Raw genomic sequence first — 20184 nt, forward strand, 5'->3', positions numbered from 1 at the left:
CCTTTTACACCATCAACACATACATACAATTAGCCCCAATTACTCATTAAAACAGACAGACATTATGAGCTGTGGCATGAATAAGACATAAACACAATGCCAAGCTATGAATAAGCAATGAGGAAAAATGTTCTCAAAAGCTGATTATTCTCTCAGATCAAGAGTGTGTGTAGGTGACTGCAGGAATACAAATATGAAGCTTGTGTGTGTGTGTGTGCACATGTGTGTTAATCCCCTGCGTCTCTGAGTTCTAAGAGAGCACAGCTGACACCTCAATGGGGAGAAGATCGCTCTTTCAGACAGTAATATCCTGCTTCTATTCGATCCTTCCAACCAGACCTGCATTGGCGCTTAGGATTCACTCGCTCTGAAAATGTCATATTGACAGACAATGCACAACATTCAGAAACCTGTATAAAAGACTTTTATTTTCATAATATTCTGCCCAAACTGCATTCTCACTACTATTTACTACCAGAAAAGCAGCCAGATATATTTGTGCAGAATAATAAGAAAATAAAGCAAGAACCATACACATTCCAGCAGTTAAATGTGTGACTGACATCACTGGTCAGTAATCTCCAAAACTGACTACGTAGTCTCACATCGCTGAACTAGTTGCATATTTATCTGCCTTTGCTGTCAGGAAGCACAGGAATTAAAAGTTTAGCAATCCTAACCAGCATGAAAACAGACTTATAACCACACTAGCAAGTGAGCTGTAGCCCATATAGCCAACCAGGAGATAGCAATTAAGATGTTAGGAGACAGGATCCACTCCCACTCATACACTCCAGCAGCCAACCGTGTGCAAGTGCTTGACATTGATGCAAATCCCAAGGACTCTGAATTACTGCTGGTTGAGAGAGAATTAAACATACTATAAATGGGGCATTGTGGGGCTGATGGAACGCAAATTAAGTGAGAAACTATGTTCTGGGAATAAGGGAGGAAAAAAAAAGAGCAAAGAGAGAAATTGAAAGAAACAGGCTCACAAGGATGAGCAGAGTAAAGGGAATTTAGTGACCCTATTCTACTGTTGGACTTAAGTTGTTCTGCTTGGGTGTTGTGAGATAAATGCTTTGCATGTAAATATGAAATATAAATGTGGGATGGGCTGGAGGAGGGGAATCACTGAGGCTCTGGAAATGGTGCTGAAAAAGCAGTTGGAGTGTAACTCAGAGAGATGAGCGCTGGTGCCGTTCCTATCCTTTGCTTGTAATGTGGGATGTGACAGATGGTGGAGGGGAGTGTTAAAGCGGGCCACATTAGGCCCACTGCCTAGAGACACACACACAGGCCTCTTCACATTCCCTCTGCCATGTTTCACTCTATCTGCTGTGTCCAGGGTCTAGCTATCTGTGTGCAACTCTCTCTGGCTTTCCTCTGTCCCATCTCCATCTCCCTAACCTATATCTAACTGTCACACTCTGCTCCTCTTTCTTTACCTTTCCTTTCACACCTACTTCCCTTCTAAGGTTCTATTAACTCTAGTTAACCATGCTAGTAGCTAGAACAATATATTTTTGCCCTTTATTGGACGGTTTCAGAATTTTTCATCATAATCAGGTCCAATTTTCAGTATATCCAAAAGACCAAATATCTGCAAAACTAATGACATTGCCAACAGTGTCCACTGTACTTTGTGTTTAGTACTAATTAGCAAATGTTGGCATGTTAGCATGCATAATAAGGACAGTGAACATGGTTAATATAATACCTCCTAAATATCAGCATGTTAGCATTGTGACTGTGAGCATATTAGCCTGCTGACTGGCATTTATCTCAAAGCATCAATCATCACTGTACACAAGTACAGCCTCACAGAGTTCTACATAGTGTAAGTTGACTCAAAATCTTGTTTTTCTCACTTTTTCTCTCATAGCCTCACACTCTCAATTACCTAGTAAATTCTCTCATAAACTCTTTCCGCCCTCTTCCTGAAGAAGACTGATACATTTTGTCCAAAACACAAAGTGTCTCTTTCCAACTCTGCAATTCTACATCCGTCTTTCAATCTGTGTTTTATTATCTCTACTAATCCGTGTCTCTCTCAGGTTCTCCTTTCATCTGAATCAAACCCTTTCTCTGTTTTCTCTTTTGGCACTACTTGAGCGTGGATACACAGAGTTGCCCTGTTTAACAGGCAAGCAATTATTTTAACAATAGTCAAAGGAGAGATGCCCCCTCCCACACACACACATAAAAACACACAAAGAAAGAAAGATGGACAGTTAGTCTTAGGGAAGGCCACAGCTGTACAAAAAGGGGAAGAAAGACACACAAACAAACAAACACTAGTCAAAGGCCATCTGTCTCCAGGGGCTGCTGGAAGTGATCTTCCTCAGGACAGACTTCATTATCAAACACAGACTCCTATTCAGCTAAAGACCAGGTAAGTTTAGACTGTCATTTGAATTTGAAATAACATACAGCCTGTTATTTTAGGAGTCTGCTATCTCCCCCAGCATCAGTCTCTAATGAGACATCAATAATTCATTGAGGTGTTAACTATAATTTTACTTGAAACAATGTAATGCAAGTAAACATAAAACAACTGTAATATATCTTAGTGGTGATTGTTTTTCTTTTCAGTGTCTTTCTTTTAAAATTCAAGCTGTTTCTTAGGTTGCAGTTTCCTTTTTGCAAACACAATATTTTGGTGTGTTTTTGTCCCACATTTAAAGGAGTCATATAATTACTCAATCCCGGAGGAACCTCATCCTCTGATGAATTCAACTCTACACACAGTTGTGTGTTTGAGCTACATCTACAGCATAGTTTGTTTGCATGACCAGGAGAGTGTCCAAGTCGGACAGATAACATATTGTTTCCTGGAGGCACCAAAAGCACAGTGTAGCAGTAATTACCCACAAGCCCCTAAGCCACACAATGAGGTATGGTAGCAGACAAAATTGTCCCTAGAGTGAAAAATCTATGGTGTATAATTTTCTGTGTTAAATACATAATATTTTATTCTGCTCCACTCCAGGTATATGCAGAGGTATGGTCAGTGTCGGTCAGTGTTTGCTCAGTGCGGTGCCAGCTGTGCTATCACAACTGCTGTCAAAAAGAATTAGTCTCTGAAATGGTGGCTGGAACAGAGCAGAACTATTATTACTATACAGTAACAGGGCATATGAGGTTTTCACAGTCCATAACATACAGAACAAATCAGAGTACACCTCTGTGCAATATCACTAATGAAGGAAATTGTTGTTTCAGTGCCTGCTCAGACAGTGTGAAGGACATTGCATGAAGTCAACCTCTACAGACGGCATCCAAGAGGAAAACCATTATTCACAAAGCGGCACAAAATTACAAGACTAAACTTTGCCAAAGACCATGAAAAGAAGCGTGATAAATATTGGCAGCACATTCTTTGGTCAGATGAAACCAAAATAAATTTCTGCGGATCAGATGGGGTCCAGCATGCTTGGTGTCAAGCTTGGTGTGGGAAGGACTACCACAGTGATTCCACAGTGCCAACTGTGAAGTTGGTAGTTTGCTGATATGTGGCTGCATGAGTGCAAAAGGTGTAGGGGAGAAGACATTTATAGATGTCACTATGAATGCATGTTTGTTTACCAAAATACTGAATTACATGACTCCCAGTCTCAAGAGGACTCGAGAGGCTTGACAGAGGTGTGAACCTAAACACAAAAAAATTCAGACAAGAATTTTAAAGATGAAAAAAAAAAAAAAAACTATGACCTGGCCAAGTACGCCCCCTAACTAGAATCCAATAGAACACCACTGGAGAATTTAAAAGCAGAAGGTTGAACAACAAAAATCAGTTTTGTTGTACACTGTATATTCATGTGAAACACAGTCTGCTATGGTGTGAGGGACAACCTTCTCTTCTCTTATTTAGCTTACTGGAGAAAGACCCTGAACCCATGGATGAAGTAAGGTGAAGATGCTCTTTAATAACTTTTTACATGATGATGGAGACTACAGTTACACACAACCTTTCAGGTCAGTGTGCAAGTGGCATTCTCACTCAAATACAGACGGCCTCCTCTGTTATAAAACGTCAGTCAGTGCCTTTTGGCAGACATACAGAACACCAAACCAAACAGTCATAACAACTAGACAAACTAGACCCCGTGTTCCTGGAACACTCTTATCAGAACATTTCCAAGAACAGATGTTTCAAGCAAGGACATCTACTAACCAGATCTTTCCATTTCCCCCACAATGATAATAAATAATGACTATGGTTTTAAAAGTGCATCACTTGGATCACTGTATTAGTCCAGCAGTACTAAAAAAATCAGTCTTAAGAGCACTGAAAACTCATCATCTCTTGGATTGAAAGGTGTCCTAAAAGCTTTCTACACTACTTTGTGGGAGAGAGCTGTCACTTACAGTAGATTCCAACACAGACAAGCTTCACTGCATTAAAAGAATCAAAATGTTAAAAGAAACTTCTCAGACTATTTCTGCAGCATTATTCACTTCTCTGTTGTCCATCTGTGCTATGTGTTTTAATCACCAAAGTATCCAAAACTTTAAATACACTAAAAGAAAGGTGCTAAAACCAACAGTTCAACAAGGTGATGTCTGGGGACTAAAATGGAAGTTATTTAGTAGGGATACACCAGTCCAAGTCAAGTCAAATCATCTGCCAATACCAAGTACTAATCTGAATTCAGTAGAATCATTTATATGTAAGGTAAGTTGGTGGCCCCCACAACTGAGTGACTAAATTAATGTAACTGAAACTCAATATTTTATAATGACATTGACAAAGAAACTATGATGAAGGATCTGTCATGAGAGATAATATGTGTAGTTAGTTCAGCATAAGCATTCAACATATGGTTAAACAGTTGAGAAAGGGTCTGATGAATGTCTTGACATTTTTATACTTTTAAACTTTTAACGCTCTTTCAAGCCTAAACTGAGTGGCATTAAAGAGACAGATATTGAGTGGCGTATAGCTTTAACAGCAGAATGATGATGGGCATTAATATTGCTATCGGCTGAATGATAAGCTGCTTGCTTGTATGAAAAAACGAGGGATTCAGCAGTGTGTCCCAGCTGGATGGCAGCCTACACAATGTTCTGACCTTTGAGGAGCGTGGTATCGACTCTGCCTCCTCCTATGACTACGCCTTCATCTTTGTCCAAGTTTGACAAAGAGGTCAAAATTTATAAAGCCTAAGCAGCATTTTCTCACATATTTCAGTGTTGAGTGACCTTAAACACTGTAGTCTTGTGTATCGGACTGATATGTGCATCATCAAAAATGTTCAGCAGAGTCCAAGCTACATCATGCTGTGTTATTTCTGCAGACAAGTGGAGATAATGTCAACATGTCCAGGAGGTGACACTCCATACAGGCTCATAGGCTGTGAAAATCATCTGCGGTCGATGCTTCATGGAGAAGCAAAGAGAATGAATGGGTAAGAAAAATAAAGAGAGACCACCAGAAAAAGATCCCTCTCATTACTGGTTCCACCAACAATTCAGCCTGCGTGCAGCATCACAACTTGTTCCCAAGCAACAAATCAGCAAGCCCTCTTTTTTCCATTTACCCCTTGCTGACAGTCTGCCTCCACTTATTTTCTCCCAGAGAATAAATCACGACAGACAAATCATATGATTTTAGATACTGAAAAGTGACAGTACATAATGACAACCTGTACTACTTGGGAAAACAGGAGGGTGCTCTTACAGATGAATACTCTCAATTAATTATTTAAACTAATGAATAGAGACCTGTTTTTGGACATGAGCTTGAGCTAGGAGCATTTGATTTCCACACTTGACTTAAAGGAACAGTAGGACATTTTTGGGAAATACATTTATTCACTTTCTTGCCGGTAGTTAGATGAAAAGATCAATATGGTCTATTTCTGGACTACTTGCTGGCCTGGCACAGAGACTTCCTGAAGTCTCAACTGGTTGCCTGGCAACCCCATTTCAGTCTTTGCTAAGCTATGCTAAGCAGTTACTTGTTGGCTTTAGCTTCATATTTAGCATAAAGACATGAGAGTGGTATTGTTGTAGTTTTCTTTGTATAAAACTATTAAAAGGAAGGAATCTGCCTCAGCCTCTGGGAATTTATTGAAATAAGAAAACACAGCTCCAATTGCATTCAACAGTGCATAACGGCAAATTCCAAAGTTCTATCTTCTTGTGCAGTTTTTATATCTGACACAAGTGACATAAGACCATCCCTCTACATGAGTGTCACAGGCCATCAGTATAACTCCAGAATGAGTCATGGCAACAGTAATGCAGTTTGTGGCTCTAATGACCATCCTAGATTCATCTGCCCAGTAGAGTGCAATGTCTTGGACCATCTCCATTAATGTACATTTCCAAGTAGGAGAAATCCAAAAATAGCAACAGAGGGAAGAAACGTGACCTCCAGGTACATTTTTTTAGTCCTGCCCTATTGTAGACCATGAGAAAAGGAGCAGTCTGTCACTGCATGTCGCTTAACGACTCCTGACATGCACATGCTATTGTAGTTTTACCACCTCAGGGGCTGGAATGGGCCATTTGGATTTAACATACTTCTTTTCTCTGGTTTTAATTGTTTTTCAGTAAATGAAGTCGAACAATAGCATACAAAAGCTTGAATACAGAGTTTAAATTAAGTAGGAGGTTGACATCAATGAAGTATTATCGCTCTGATATTTTTATAACTGTACTGCATTGTTCCTTTGTTGAACCTGACAAGAGTATTTGAATTTTCCTTGAAAAGGCATTCCATGTCCACCAGAGGTTGCACATTGTCCTGTTCTATGGAAGTGTATGGAGTTCATCGAAATCTGAAACAAAGCAGATAATTGTGCCCCCCCCCCCCGGATAGGAAGGTTGTGTAATATGTCTTTTCACTGGAATCTAAAGCTGTGTGCTGATGTCCACAAATAAACAACTATGTTACGGTCAATAATAGTCAATGGAGTGTTTCTCCATGGCAAATCAAATGAAATTCAAAACTTATGCCAGTTAAAGGTCTCATGCAGGAATTGTTTTGACAGACTAATGCAACAAGCAATCAAACATCACTGGCCTTATTCTTCTCAAACAGATCTAGTGGTGTAGCCTTGGCTATGAATCACAGCTTGATTCCTCCTCTAAACTCCAAGGCCACAGCCTCATTAACCTGCCACTGAACAGGTGCAGCTTGTTTGTCTCTGGTTTGAAGACTATAAATCAAATGGAAAGCCTTTGAATTTTGTTGCTATCCTGCTATCCTTTTTTCACATTTCAGGTATTCACTTTCATGGTCTTAGTCTGAATGAGCAGCTAGGAATCCCATGAATTCCTCAAGGGTACTCTGACAGAACACACAGATGTTCACAAAAATAAACTGCTTGTCAACTCTGTGACTTTGGTTTTTAAACCTCCTGATAAGCCTTGACCTTGAAACCTTATCACCACTGGTATAATATTTTTTGAATATTTTCAGAATATTAAAACTTTGGACACTCATGAATGAATTTAAGGAGTGCGTGAATGTAGGGTGGAAGCTCTAAAATGCATTTCCTTACCTCCATAAAAGTCAGGTACTTCCCCATGAAATGATGCATCTGCAACAAAGGACATTATGTCAGAATTTTGAACCATGAAACACAAATGACTGCTGATTTCAATTACTTCTTGTGTTCTTGACTACAGGTGTATTTCACCTCAAACAGGATACAACAGGAAAAATGATCAAAACCTATCATACACCATCAAGAAAGTTTGGTTTGGTGAGGTGTGGGTCTTTTGATAGAATCACTTTTTGCTACTGAGAATGTGATGAATGGCTGGAAACCCCGCTTTTTGGAATAAAAGACTACCCTTGGCTGATGGCCATCTCTGTGAAATCCACTACATCCTGCCCTTCACAATAAAATCTAAAACTCAAAACCTTTGTGGTTGGCCTTGAGGATTTAATAACTCTGATCTGATTTTCAAATGGTACACTGACAAAAGAGATAGGACAATCATAAAGACTGGATGATTTAAAAGCTATTATGACTGTTAAATACTCTTGCATTTGTAAGTTGCAGTCTAAGCATTACAATGGCCTGGCTAAACCATAAAAAGCACACACACACTCTATACTTCAGTAGTAGGGTGGTTTGTGCTTGACTTTTGTTCTCCTGTCATAGCATTAACGTCACATTACCCATCTAACTTTTTTCTTTCTTTCTATGTCAAACCAATGTTCTCTACCCACAATAACAACCTGAGACTGCTGGTTGGCTGCTGTCTGCTTGGATAGAGCAGCTAATACAGTTCAGCCCTGTGTGGCTGTATATAACACATAAAGTGTATGTGAGAAGTGCAACTGTGTATGTGATGTTGATGTATGATTATTTGCCCTTTTCTGTAGCTGTATGTGAGTGCATTTCCAACAGGATATTCTAAGCTTTAGCTGTAGTGCTGCCAAAATGTTTGGTGAACTCAGCCACAACGCTACAGGTACCTTCCCATGTAAAAAAAAAATCCAAAAACAAAAATAAATAGATCTCAATGTCTGTTTGAGAAGGTTGTGGTGTGAAGCCAGAATTCCCAATCCAAGCTCCCATTTTTTTCATTCATGTGGAATCCAGTCTGAAACAAGTGAGAATAGTATGGGAACACAGAGGAGGTTGTATCTTTTTTAGACAGGTCATTTTCAGGCCTGCTGTTTTCTGTCCACTTTGCTTTGTTTCCAACACAGATGACTGCACAGCAGGATCACAAAAAAGGAACGAAAACCTGCACACAATTGCCCAGCCTGGTTTATCAGACATATATATTCCTACAGTTTGTGCTTTTTTTACAGCTTAGCCATAGCATGCATCTCATATGATTAATCTAGACCTGATTTAGCTAGTTTGTATTTACACCTGACAATAAAACACATCATAACTTTACTGTAGTCAAGACTGAACTAAAACTAATTTCTACTTTCTTTCTTGAAGCATACATTACCAGCTTGTTGACCCTTTGTTTTTGACACTTTTGACAAGAGTTCTACCATCCAAGCTGCCTGCCACCTGTTTGATTTTCATGCTTTGTAGTTGGAGCCACTAATCAAAATCTGTTGCTATATGAGGCACTTTGCACAGATTGTTAGTGCCAAATGAGTCTTTGACAACTGGATTTTTAAATGGTGACACTTGATGCGGATGAAGGACATACAAGTAAAAAAGAGCTGATCTAAGTGAGCAATGTCCTCTTGATTTTTAAGTGCTGCTCATGGCCAGTGTTTGAAAGGAACAGAGAGCAAACTGCTATTACTGCTGAATTACAACATTTTATGTGTCACTAATGCCAAATACGGAAAAAAATTGTGATTTACATATTTTTATTTGAACTGTAGCACTGAGCTGAGACATGTAATGACTTGTGGGGTCATACGAACATTCAGTAGTTATATGTAAGTAACTAGATTGTCACATTAAAAAGGCTGAGTGTGATGTATGATATTTATCCAACAGCTGTGACACAGTGTCTTAAAATATCTTTTAACACATTCTGTGAATTCATTTAGCCATTCCCTTCCCAGCTGATGTGCTACTGACCTGCAGGGGAGAGCAAGAGGACCAGGAGATGGAGGAGCAGGGTGAGGTTCAGCATGATGTTGAAGTGAGAACCACCTGGTGGGGTTACAGCTAGAAGCTCAGCTGATGGAACATTAGCAGGACTGCCTGGGTTTCCTTGAAGAGACAGAAGAAAACAGCAAGAGAGACAGATTGTCAAATGAATGAAAGATTCTTACAGAAAACAATGCTTTTGTTTGCTGAAACTATTAATTTACAGAAATATGATAAAATATCCACTGCAATTTAGGTCAAAGTATTTACGACATCAACAAAATATATTAACAGGCTGTCGTATAACATAAAACCACAGTCAAGGGTCAGCATGAATAAGCCTGAAATAAAGTACATTTCATTTCAATTTGCAAAACCATAGACCATTACAATCTGTGTATGTGTGTAAGTTCGTACTCATTGTGAAATCGTAGAAAACTGCAAAATAGATTAGATGAGCTATAACCAGGAAATTTCAAGCTGTTCTGATTTATAAATGTCCTAAACAATTTACTATCAAAAATGCTGTTGATTAATTTTCTGTTCACCAAATAATCACCCCTGCATTATGAGTAATACTGTCCATGACAGAAACATAAGATTCATATAGAACATACTGTGTATGTAATGTAGAAACTGTATCAGGATCGGTCTGTGCCATAGCACACAACAAGCTTCACCAGCCGATCTCTGCTTCCACGAGTACCATGAATACACAGCATCTTAGCTGTGTCTGCTTCCTGTCATCCTCCAAGGCACAAGCTCCTTGAGTGGTTGAACCTGATGATTGACATTTGGACAGTTGCCAGAGGAAATCAGGAGCACTGGTTTAGCTGAGCAGGCATCTCACTGGTCACTGCCCCCAAGAAGTTAACACCTCACCAGGAATTACCAGCACAACACTGGCTCTCAAGCTCACCCTCAGTAACACAATATGAAAAGCAACAGCTGTCTGAGAGTGGAAGCACACTGGGAGCGAGTCAAGAGGAAGTTAGATTATTTCCCCATAATGGTTGGGAATATTTTCCGTACATTTATACTCTAAAACAATTTGGACTGAAAATGTTTTATGTGTTTTATAAATAAAGCACGAGCTGCCCATCACAGAGGCGAAGATTTACAACATCAAGTCTTTTGCCTTTTTTAGAGCTGAAAAAGAACTAACACAAATAACTAAATCCACAAGTATAAAATATAGCAAGCATAATTTTTGTCAGGATAAGCCAATTCTACTCAGAATGTCTTTTCAGTACATTTTGCAGCACACTGTCAAACTCACAACCCAATTTAACACCTCATATATCCATTTACTGGTATCACAGTGCTGAGTATCGGCTCAATATTAGCAAATCCGTCCATTCATTCCCAGGTCGTGCTGGACTGCTGTGTGTTGATTAGAGTGTAATTGAACATGAGGCAGACACTATTGATTCTTTGTGCACAGCCTGAGGTATCAGCTGGTTGAGACTCAGAGGTGTGACAGCAGAATTGAGATCTCATAGTCTCCAGACAAATGGAGTCTCATTGCTGTAAATGGATGATAGAAGAGAGTCTGTTTAATATTCCAGCTTTGTGTGACACAAACAAAATCACACTTATGACTAAGCACTCAAAACGCACGCACACTGCCACACAAAAATAAATTCAGGAAAATGGGGCAGACATACTGTACAACTATACCACACACAATAAGTTGGACATAATGTCCGAGCTGTACAGCTGCAGGAAAGTAATACGGAGGGGATTTCATTTTCACGCTGGCCTGTATCCTAGCAACACCTTTCAAAAGGAGCAGTTTGTGTGCTGCGGGGGGCCTTTTGTGACCAGCAATGAAACTATGCAAACACTCATTTTAATCTGGAACAACACTGCTGTTGTGGAACGAAGACCTAGGGTGCTCTGCTCATCTATTAAAGGCATTCATCTCTTGAAGTCAGAGCATTGTAAAAATATGTTTATGTCTCTCTCTTTCCCTTTCTCCGTCTACTTCACTCTACAGCTACACTGTTACTGTAAGTATAATTTCTGTAACTCATAAATCATAAATGATCTTAATAGATGCACTTAGGAGATTAGGGGAGACGACAAGGAGCCTTATTATAGCGTCACAGCACATTCTGAAAGAACCAATCATATCTATCCCATTAAGAACTGTCAGTGAATTGATATACTGTAAAAAACCATCAGACCAGCACCACACAGAAAGGCAGCATGCTCTTATAATCAGTATTAATGGGGCCTCCTACCTCTCCTGTCCTATCTTAGCAGCCTGAATACACGTGATGAGAAGGCTCCAGTCATCACAGTAAATCACAAGCCCTAGATGTGACAGCTCTCAAACAAGGCCATTTCTTCTCTCCCATAAATCACACCGCAGACGTTGCCAGAGCTATTACTGCTTGTGGTTTGATTTTGGTGGTTTTTCTTGTCAAGGTTTTTTTTTCCCCTCTCCCAGCTTTGCTCTGCTCACTGAATTTCAATCTCTGTCTCTCCCCCATTACTCCCCTTAGAATTCTCAACCTCATTACTCTGAAATCAGAAATCATATTACACCGAGTCAAGGCTGCTGGGGGTAGATTTTAGGATTTTACTTCTGCACTCCGCTGACCAATTCTGTCATCTGTGCTTTTTATCATGACTCCATAACCTCCTAAGGGCACTATGGACTCAGTGAAAGTGTTTGAAACCCCTCCTATTCTGTGCTTGGCCTGATGCGAGCTGCATAATCAAGTGGGGAACTTTACAGAAATGTCTTCCCTTATCAGCTTGGGCAGATCCATTCATGTGGGGGAGGAGGAATGAAGGGAAAAGAGGATAGGGTGGAGGAGGGGATGATGGAGGGGTCAGAGTGGTAGGCTTCAAAAACAAGATGTTGCTCCAACAACCCCACCCCCCTACCACCACCAACAGCAGCACCCTTTACACACACAAACACAATCATCACCACCACCACAATCAGTCATTAACAACAGATTTGCTGTAATCCTGCAAGAGGAAGCCAAGATGGGGTTAACGCTGGATTGGTCTTAATCAGTTAGAGAAGGAAAAATGAGCGCTGCTTAGACACAGAGCCAGCTTCTGCAGCATCCAAGTCATGTCTGAATTCCAGGAGGATGCAAACATGTCTAGCATGCAGTAAAGACAGACAGTGCTGTTTAGAGCTGAAACAATTCATCCACTAATTGATAAGCTGATCGACTGAAAAATAATCTCCAACTATCTTAATAATAAACTGCCAAACATTATCTGGCCCCAGTTCCTGTGAGGATTTTCTGCTATTCTCTGTTTTATTTTAAGTGGATATCTTTCGATTTTTGGAGTGTTGGTTGAATAAAACAAGCAACTTGAATACGACACCTTCAGCACTCGAAAAGCATTTTTCACTACTTTTTCATTATAAACACAATGAGTGATTAATTAATCAAGAAAATAATCAGCAGAATAGTCAATAATGAAAATAAGTTTTGTTGGTTTGTCCTATTTTAGCACAGTTAACAGTGGGGCAGGGCAATATAATGATTTCTGTCATTCACTGTCCATTGTTATTATCAATTTGTGGTATTTCTAATATTATGAAGTTTGATGAATTGCTTTGTTTTCTGAATTAACATAACAGCTAGCACATTTAATTTATCTCCCAGAATAATTTCTCTAGAATTAGAATGTCTCAGAAAACAAATTTCATTTTAATTCCTAAACATCATATTGTGATATATGACCATATATTAAAGGAACAGTTCAACATTTTAGCAAAGAGCCTTATTCACTTTCCTCCCTAGAGTTAGATGAGAGAATCAATATCACTCTCATATCTGCATGGTAAATATGCACGCAGACTGTGTTACCTTTGGATGGAGCCAGGCTAGCAGTTTCTGTTTCCAGTCTTTGTTCTAAGTAAAACTACTGCTGCTTTCTATAGCATTATATTTAGCAGACAGACGTGGGAGTGATACTCTTCTCATCAAACTTTCAGCAACAAAGTGAGTGTTTTTCCCAAAATGTCAAACTATTCCTTCAATATTGGAAGAGCGTCTGCTGGTTAATGTGGGATTTTATTTTACTTTTTTCATCTCACCACGCCTCTTCTGGTGTATTACCACTGGAGACCAAGGCATGAGACGTGGAATCCAATATTAATAAGGTATCTGATGACTACTCATCCCGAAATCACACATTTTGTGATATAGCAGATAAGATTTAGTGACATCGCCAAATTCTGCTGGTGGAAAAACAAGCAAGACAGTGAGAGGAATATTGATCCAGATTAAATTAAGATGAAACAGTGAGACATTGGGTCTGACATCATCTGAGAGAGGCACCGGTGACTTAGTCTGGTTTAAGGGGCATTACTGCTCAATCTCTTTAGCTGTATTTATCCAGAGCCTGCTGAGAGTTGCTGTCCTTCCGATCAACATTCATGAAATTATACACAAACATGCCTCACAGTTACCCAGTAAAACCACTTCCATCATTTAATTTTTCCATCAGGGATTCAGAAAAGCATATTTGAAGCCACTTTACCAGACACATGCACAGTTCTCTCTCTTTCATGGTCTAATTTTAGAAGTTGATATCAGCCATGGTGTCACTAACTATACTTTCTCTAGCTTTATAACGTGTTTCTTCGTAACATATTCTGATCAGTGGAAAAAGCCAAAGTGTATGAGGTTTTGCTATCAAATGCTAACTTCATAAATGTAGTTTGACATGATTTTCTCTGAAATGGAAAGCAAGAAATAGAAAACAGCACAAATCACTTTACATCTGCTGAGATCAGACAACTGATATGACTACATATTGTATTTTTGCATAAGTCAAGAAGAAATACGCTCTGATCCATTTCATTTTTCTGCTGAATCAGTGTTACTTTACCACAAAGCAGTGGTGATACATTTAGTCTAATTTATGAATTATTTATGACAAAATCAATGATTTGGATTCCAAAATGAGCCGTAGACAGCCTGTGTGTCTCTTCAACCTCAGCTCTGAAAGATGCACTCCTTCTCTTCCATATCTGTGTGGAAAATAAGACTGGACTTGGCTACAGATAAACAGGTTTATGCCTCCCAGAAGACCAACAGAATGACTCAATTAAATAAAAGGATACAGACATAGGTTATCCAAGCCTATTACACAGCAGATCAAGCAGTAACCCCAAGACACAACAACACCTGCAGAAAAAGATGCTCTCTACACGCTCTGTACTGCACAGGCCCCCTGTTGCTAAGCAGGAACTGGTTCAGCTCTTGATAGAAAAAATAACTTTCTCAGAATCTAACAGCTTGATTTCCTCTGCAGTCAGAATTCATTTTTCACTTTTTCAGGAGAGAAAAATGTTTTATTTTCAACAGAACTATGTTGATCTTGTTCTTCTAAATGAGAAACTAACCAATAACTAATTATTATTCACTGATAAAGAAAATTGTGAGGGCAAATTTAGCATGAAACTGACTAATTGAATAACAGGAACACTGCAGTCTAATGTAATGTCCCTGCTGTGTTACAGTGTGAAATCATGTCTGCATTAATTTTACTTGTTGTGTGCAATCTAATGCACAGATTGCTTTCAACAGTAGTTATTTTTGTCCTTCACCAGCAAAAATACCTCAGTACCTCCTGAACCAAGAGAGCAGACAGACTCAGTATGAAGTATTATTCATGATGTAATCCAGCTGCAGATGATCCAGTCACTCGTTCACTGTGTTAATCTGTCTCCCTCCCTCCTGCCTTCTCTCTCTCTCTCTCTCTCTCTCTCTCTCTCTGTCTCTCACCCAACAGAAGCTGCCATGCTAATGTAAGCTATTTATCCCAACCCCTGCAGTCAACACAGTGCCCCCCAGGGCCACACAGGCTCAGCAACCTCAGCTGACCTGAATATCAATGACTTCAGTCATTCAATCAAAGTGGAGCTGGACTGCTGTATGAATTACATTAACCTCAAATCATAATGTCTAGAAACTAATGCAGGAGTGCAATAACAAAAATGCATCTTGAATCATAAAAAATGTTACAACTTTTGTGTGACAAGGAAGCCATCATTCGATGCTCTTCCTGAACTGTGAGCGACGAACCAAGAGCATGCAATGACAGCTGATAATTTTGCTATCATGAGTAAGTATACGTTTCCACTTCTAGAATGATGGTTTAAATCTGTGCTTTGCCCATTTCTGTAATGGCTTATTACAGAGATAGCCCTCTTGATTAATTTGCCATCTGCAAAGTGTCAAATAAAATTAAATAAATAGGAATTGGCAGGAATAAGACAATGTGATATAAAATATCAGCCTGTGGACTGGTTGAAGTAGATCATAGATCTTTTTAATCACCAAAGATGAAGACTCTACATCTGAAATACTATCAAAGATACTACCCCAAAAGGACTGAATCTTAGAGGTAACTATGAATAAAAGTGGCCTCTTCTGCCGTACACTTGTTTGTTACCATTATAATTGATATAAGACACTGAAAATCACAACATGAAACAGGTTTGCAGTTTTTATGTAAAGGTACAGGAATCATTAATAACACAGAAATGCATCGACCTTTCAGTGCAGCAGCCTTGGTAGAGTGTGACTAATGCTATGGTTGCATGATACTCAAGACAAATCCAGAGCTGAAATAATATACATGCCTCCAAGTAGAAAGTATGCCACATCGTTTATGATAAATTGTGCCATACAAGCAAAGGTCAGAGGAGGCTTGCACTCTATAAAGAAAGAGCATTCAGCTTAATTACTTTGTGCTACATCTGTCCAATAAAGATATTGGCTGAGAGGTTTCTAGGAGAGCAGTGACATTAGAGGCAACATATCTTGGTCCCCATTCACTGATGGCCTTACACTCAGCTGTAAATAACTGTAATTACTAAGTGACAATCTGCTGCTCACAGCTGATGGCAAAGCTGTACAGATAAGAGAGTTGAGTTCATATATAGCAATTAGAGTGTCCTGACGTATACTGAGAAAAACAATCAATACCTTCAGATTGCACAAAGACAGGTCTTGGAGGGAAAGTGTGAATACAGTGCATTTTTTCCACAGGGGTAGCAACAATAAATGGCAGACAAAGGAAAGATTAATCTATTATGCACCCCCTTATTGGATTAGAGGGTGTGAATAACACATTAGACCATACATTAACAAGGGGAATGTTTATATGTAATCAGAAATTAAGCCACAAACATCCTCCTTAATTGCATTATGGTCAAGATGAGGCAGAGGTTACCTGTTAGGGGAAAACCATCACTATACAAACCTACAAGACACAGTACAACAATCCATGGCATGGAGTGTGTGTGGTGTGACTGCTCAGTGCTTACCTTGCTGTGGAGAGCTATCATGCCAGTGGCTATGTGACGAGATGAGCTACTTAGCAGCCCGTGTCCCCATCCCCTCCAACATGCCTACTCTGCCAAGTGTCCTAAATACTCCATTGTCTGCCTCAGAAAGGAGCAGTGCTGCTGGATGGAAGCACTCTCTCCAAGGTGGAAAGGAGGAGAGAGGGACGATGGGAAAAGAAAAGGCTAATTCCCTGAGCAGGACAGGGAGCCATGCAAATGAAGAAGCCTCCCTGCAGTGAGAGCGCTCCACAGAGGGGTCTTCTCTCGTCACTGTGGCCAGGCTGCGGTTTAATCTTTTAAGCCCTCCCGTCCCACTCACATACACACACACACACATGCAGAAACACTCCAGCACAAAAAAGATACAAATTGAAAAACACACACACACACACACACACACACACACACACACAGGCACACACAATTTCACCCCCTCTCCTGCTGCATCCAAAGTTTAACACCACCCTCCATCCTCCCGACTTCACTCTCATCATTAGCTTGGCAGAGAGCCAGATGTATCATCAGCACTGTCATAATCATCATCCCCACTACTGTCGCAGAGAAAGCTGTTTTTCTCCTGGAAAAGATGCTCATTGCTGAGAAGCTGAAGAGGCCAAAAAACCACATGCTTTGCAAAAAAAATGTGCACTTCTGTAAGAGACCAATGAAGTGACAATAAGACAAGAGAGACTGTTGCTGAGATACGCGTTGCTCACTTAAAAGTTGATATAACAGTACTAAGCACATTGTGCAGTTAATGTTCCTGCTTCTTTTGCACTTCCTCCCTCTCCTATTCTTTTTATCTTACTAAAGAAAGCCAATAATGATTGAGCTCTTCTTTGAAGTTCATTTATCTCCTAACCTTAAACAGAAGTAGGATTAAGTCTACTTTTACTTTTTTTTAAAAAGTTTTTTTAGTAACAAATATGCACACTGAATATCTCCAAGCTTCTAGTTATTAAAGACACCATCTGTCACACAAGAGTAAAGTCACCAACACCATAAAGTTCTATCCTAAAATCTAGGCTGTCACTTCAATATATTCCTCAAAAACTTTTCATTACATTTAGCCAAAAAGAATACAGATTTTGACTATAGTATATTTAGTACAGGGGAGTAGGAATTGTGAGGTAGAGAAACAATAAAATAAGTAATGTGCCTTTATTCAACAGCCATTAAGCAAAACACTGAACCCCCAAACCTCTCCAGTGGAGCCAGAGCTCATGGTCAAACAGCAAAAGGATGATATATTATTCAGCTGCTCCCAGTTGTGAATTCTTACTCTGTGTGCTGACACAAGGTTTAAGTGTATCTGCTCTGTTCTGGGCACAGGAGGCAGCCACCATTATACAAATTCTCATATAGTACCTTTGGGTTGCATTAACTGAGGAAATGCTGAGCAAGTGTTGCAGGGATTTGGTAGAAGGGAAACTACAACAGATTTAGGAGAGTTGGAGCTTTGTAAGGGCAACACAACAAATCTGTCTGAGTTTCAGTAAGCTTTAGGGTCTGTATTAACACATACAGCAGCATTTTTAGCAAGTGATTTGGTATTGCCTGGATGCCGTCCAGCCAGATCTGACAACATGATAAATTGTGTGATTGAGCTAAAAAGAAACAAAAAAAGGCTTTGTGCCAGGACTACAAAACACAGAGCGATAAATTGATTAAAATTATTGGATTTCATGGTGTTTAATAATGCAGAGGTCCCAGATCTTTCCAGATACCCTACCACCATCTATCTTACTGGGCAATTTATGTCCAGCTGATGCTTTAAGGGAAGGAAAGACATATTAATTGATCTTGTCTCACTCCTAAGGTCTTAAATTGTGTGTGTGTTGATTGGGACAGAAAAGACTGAAGAACTAGAAATAGAGCAAAAGCCAGATCCTCTTGTATCATCTAAGGCTGTAAGTAACATTAACTTTGTGGGTCATTCAACTTTGATTGAGTGATTACACGAAAATAAAAGGGATTATGGAGAGCAAGTGGTAAGAGCAGTGTTTCAGTGTGATTGCATTTGTACTAATATGTACTCAATGAAAATGGAATTTACAAATGTCTTCACTCAACCTTCAGGTCATTAAAGCTAATGGATCAGGTCAAGAGAGCTGCAGATGATGCGTGAGTCCAAATACAATCTAATGGCTTCCATTTACATCAAACAGATAGATCACTAAAAAGTCAGGAGAACTGTGCAAAGAAGCAAGAAGTAACATTTCTTGCTTTTAGCAGGCATTCTGCCACTATTCATAAAGCATGAGCTATCTGACTAATCAAAACCACTGCAAATCACTCACAAGCATACAGCATATAGAGCAGGGCACATGGAGCGATGACAGAGCATAAGGCTTGTGTCTGGCTGGATTCATTGCTCCAGGTTTTTTCTTCCAATGTGATTTATCCAAAACTTCTGACTCAGCCCAATCACACCACTGACAGGAATAAAAGAGGATAATTTCCTCCCATCTGTCTATGTTACCAGAACTACAGTACATTCAAAATGTGTAAATAAGACTTTGTGCTGTCTCACAACTTCACTCTGACCAAAACAGATAGAAATAGCATTAGCATTTACAGGAAACTGTTGGTGTTTGTTTCAGTTAGATATACAGTAGCTCCTGGATATCTATCAGTCTATGGTAGCAGGTGGATAGGGTTTGCTGTATTATTGGAAAGTCTGCAGCAGCTTATAGAACAACAACTGATTTGATTATCTGAGACTGTGAAATTAAAAATCACCAGCCATTTACCAATTATCTATTTAGAGTGTGTAACTGCAAATTATGATCAGCAGCTGACTGATCATGCATCTAATTGTGCAAATTACTAAATCACTAAATTCAACCTATTTTTTGCTCCAACTGGTTAAAACACACAAACACAGAGAATGTCAATTGCAAGTACAGTTTAAACTGGGTTCTGCAACAACATGGAATAGAAGCTATTTGACACTGACACATGAAGGCATGTGAGAAAATCTTTTAGCTGTTTGAAATCTCTGTGCCCTGCTCCCTATTACTACATTTGATCTGGTGTTGCGTGTCAGCAATACAATGAGGAGACTGGAGGCATGAAAGGAAAAACAGAAACACATATTGAATGAAATGACGCTGTTTATAGCTCTTATGAAGTACTTCCTGTCCTAAAACAGACTTTCTACAGTTCAACAGTTGGGGGTCTACAATCTATCTTTCCATTGCCATCTTACGTCAAACATTCTTTACTTCAAACGTTCATTTGTTGACCATGTTTAACTGGTTTCTATTCCCACAAACACCCTCTTGTGCTTCTCTGGCTCTAAACTAG

At 39.5% G+C, this 20184-nt stretch overlaps 1 protein-coding gene across 1 annotated transcript in view; it reads right to left on the reverse strand.

Annotated features, from left to right (window-relative positions):
* Positions 1 to 20184, reverse strand: part of LOC108888544 (contactin-1a-like) — a 47458-nt gene that overhangs the window by 8832 nt on the left and 18442 nt on the right. The window contains 2 exon segments of the mRNA XM_018684580.2: positions 7515 to 7553; positions 9525 to 9659. Of these exon segments, the coding sequence (XP_018540096.2) occupies positions 7515 to 7553; positions 9525 to 9579 (94 nt within the window). The 5' untranslated portion in view covers positions 9580 to 9659.

This window comes from Lates calcarifer, linkage group LG10, assembly GCF_001640805.2.
Source record: "Lates calcarifer isolate ASB-BC8 linkage group LG10, TLL_Latcal_v3, whole genome shotgun sequence".
Lineage (NCBI taxonomy): Eukaryota > Metazoa > Chordata > Actinopteri > Centropomidae > Lates > Lates calcarifer.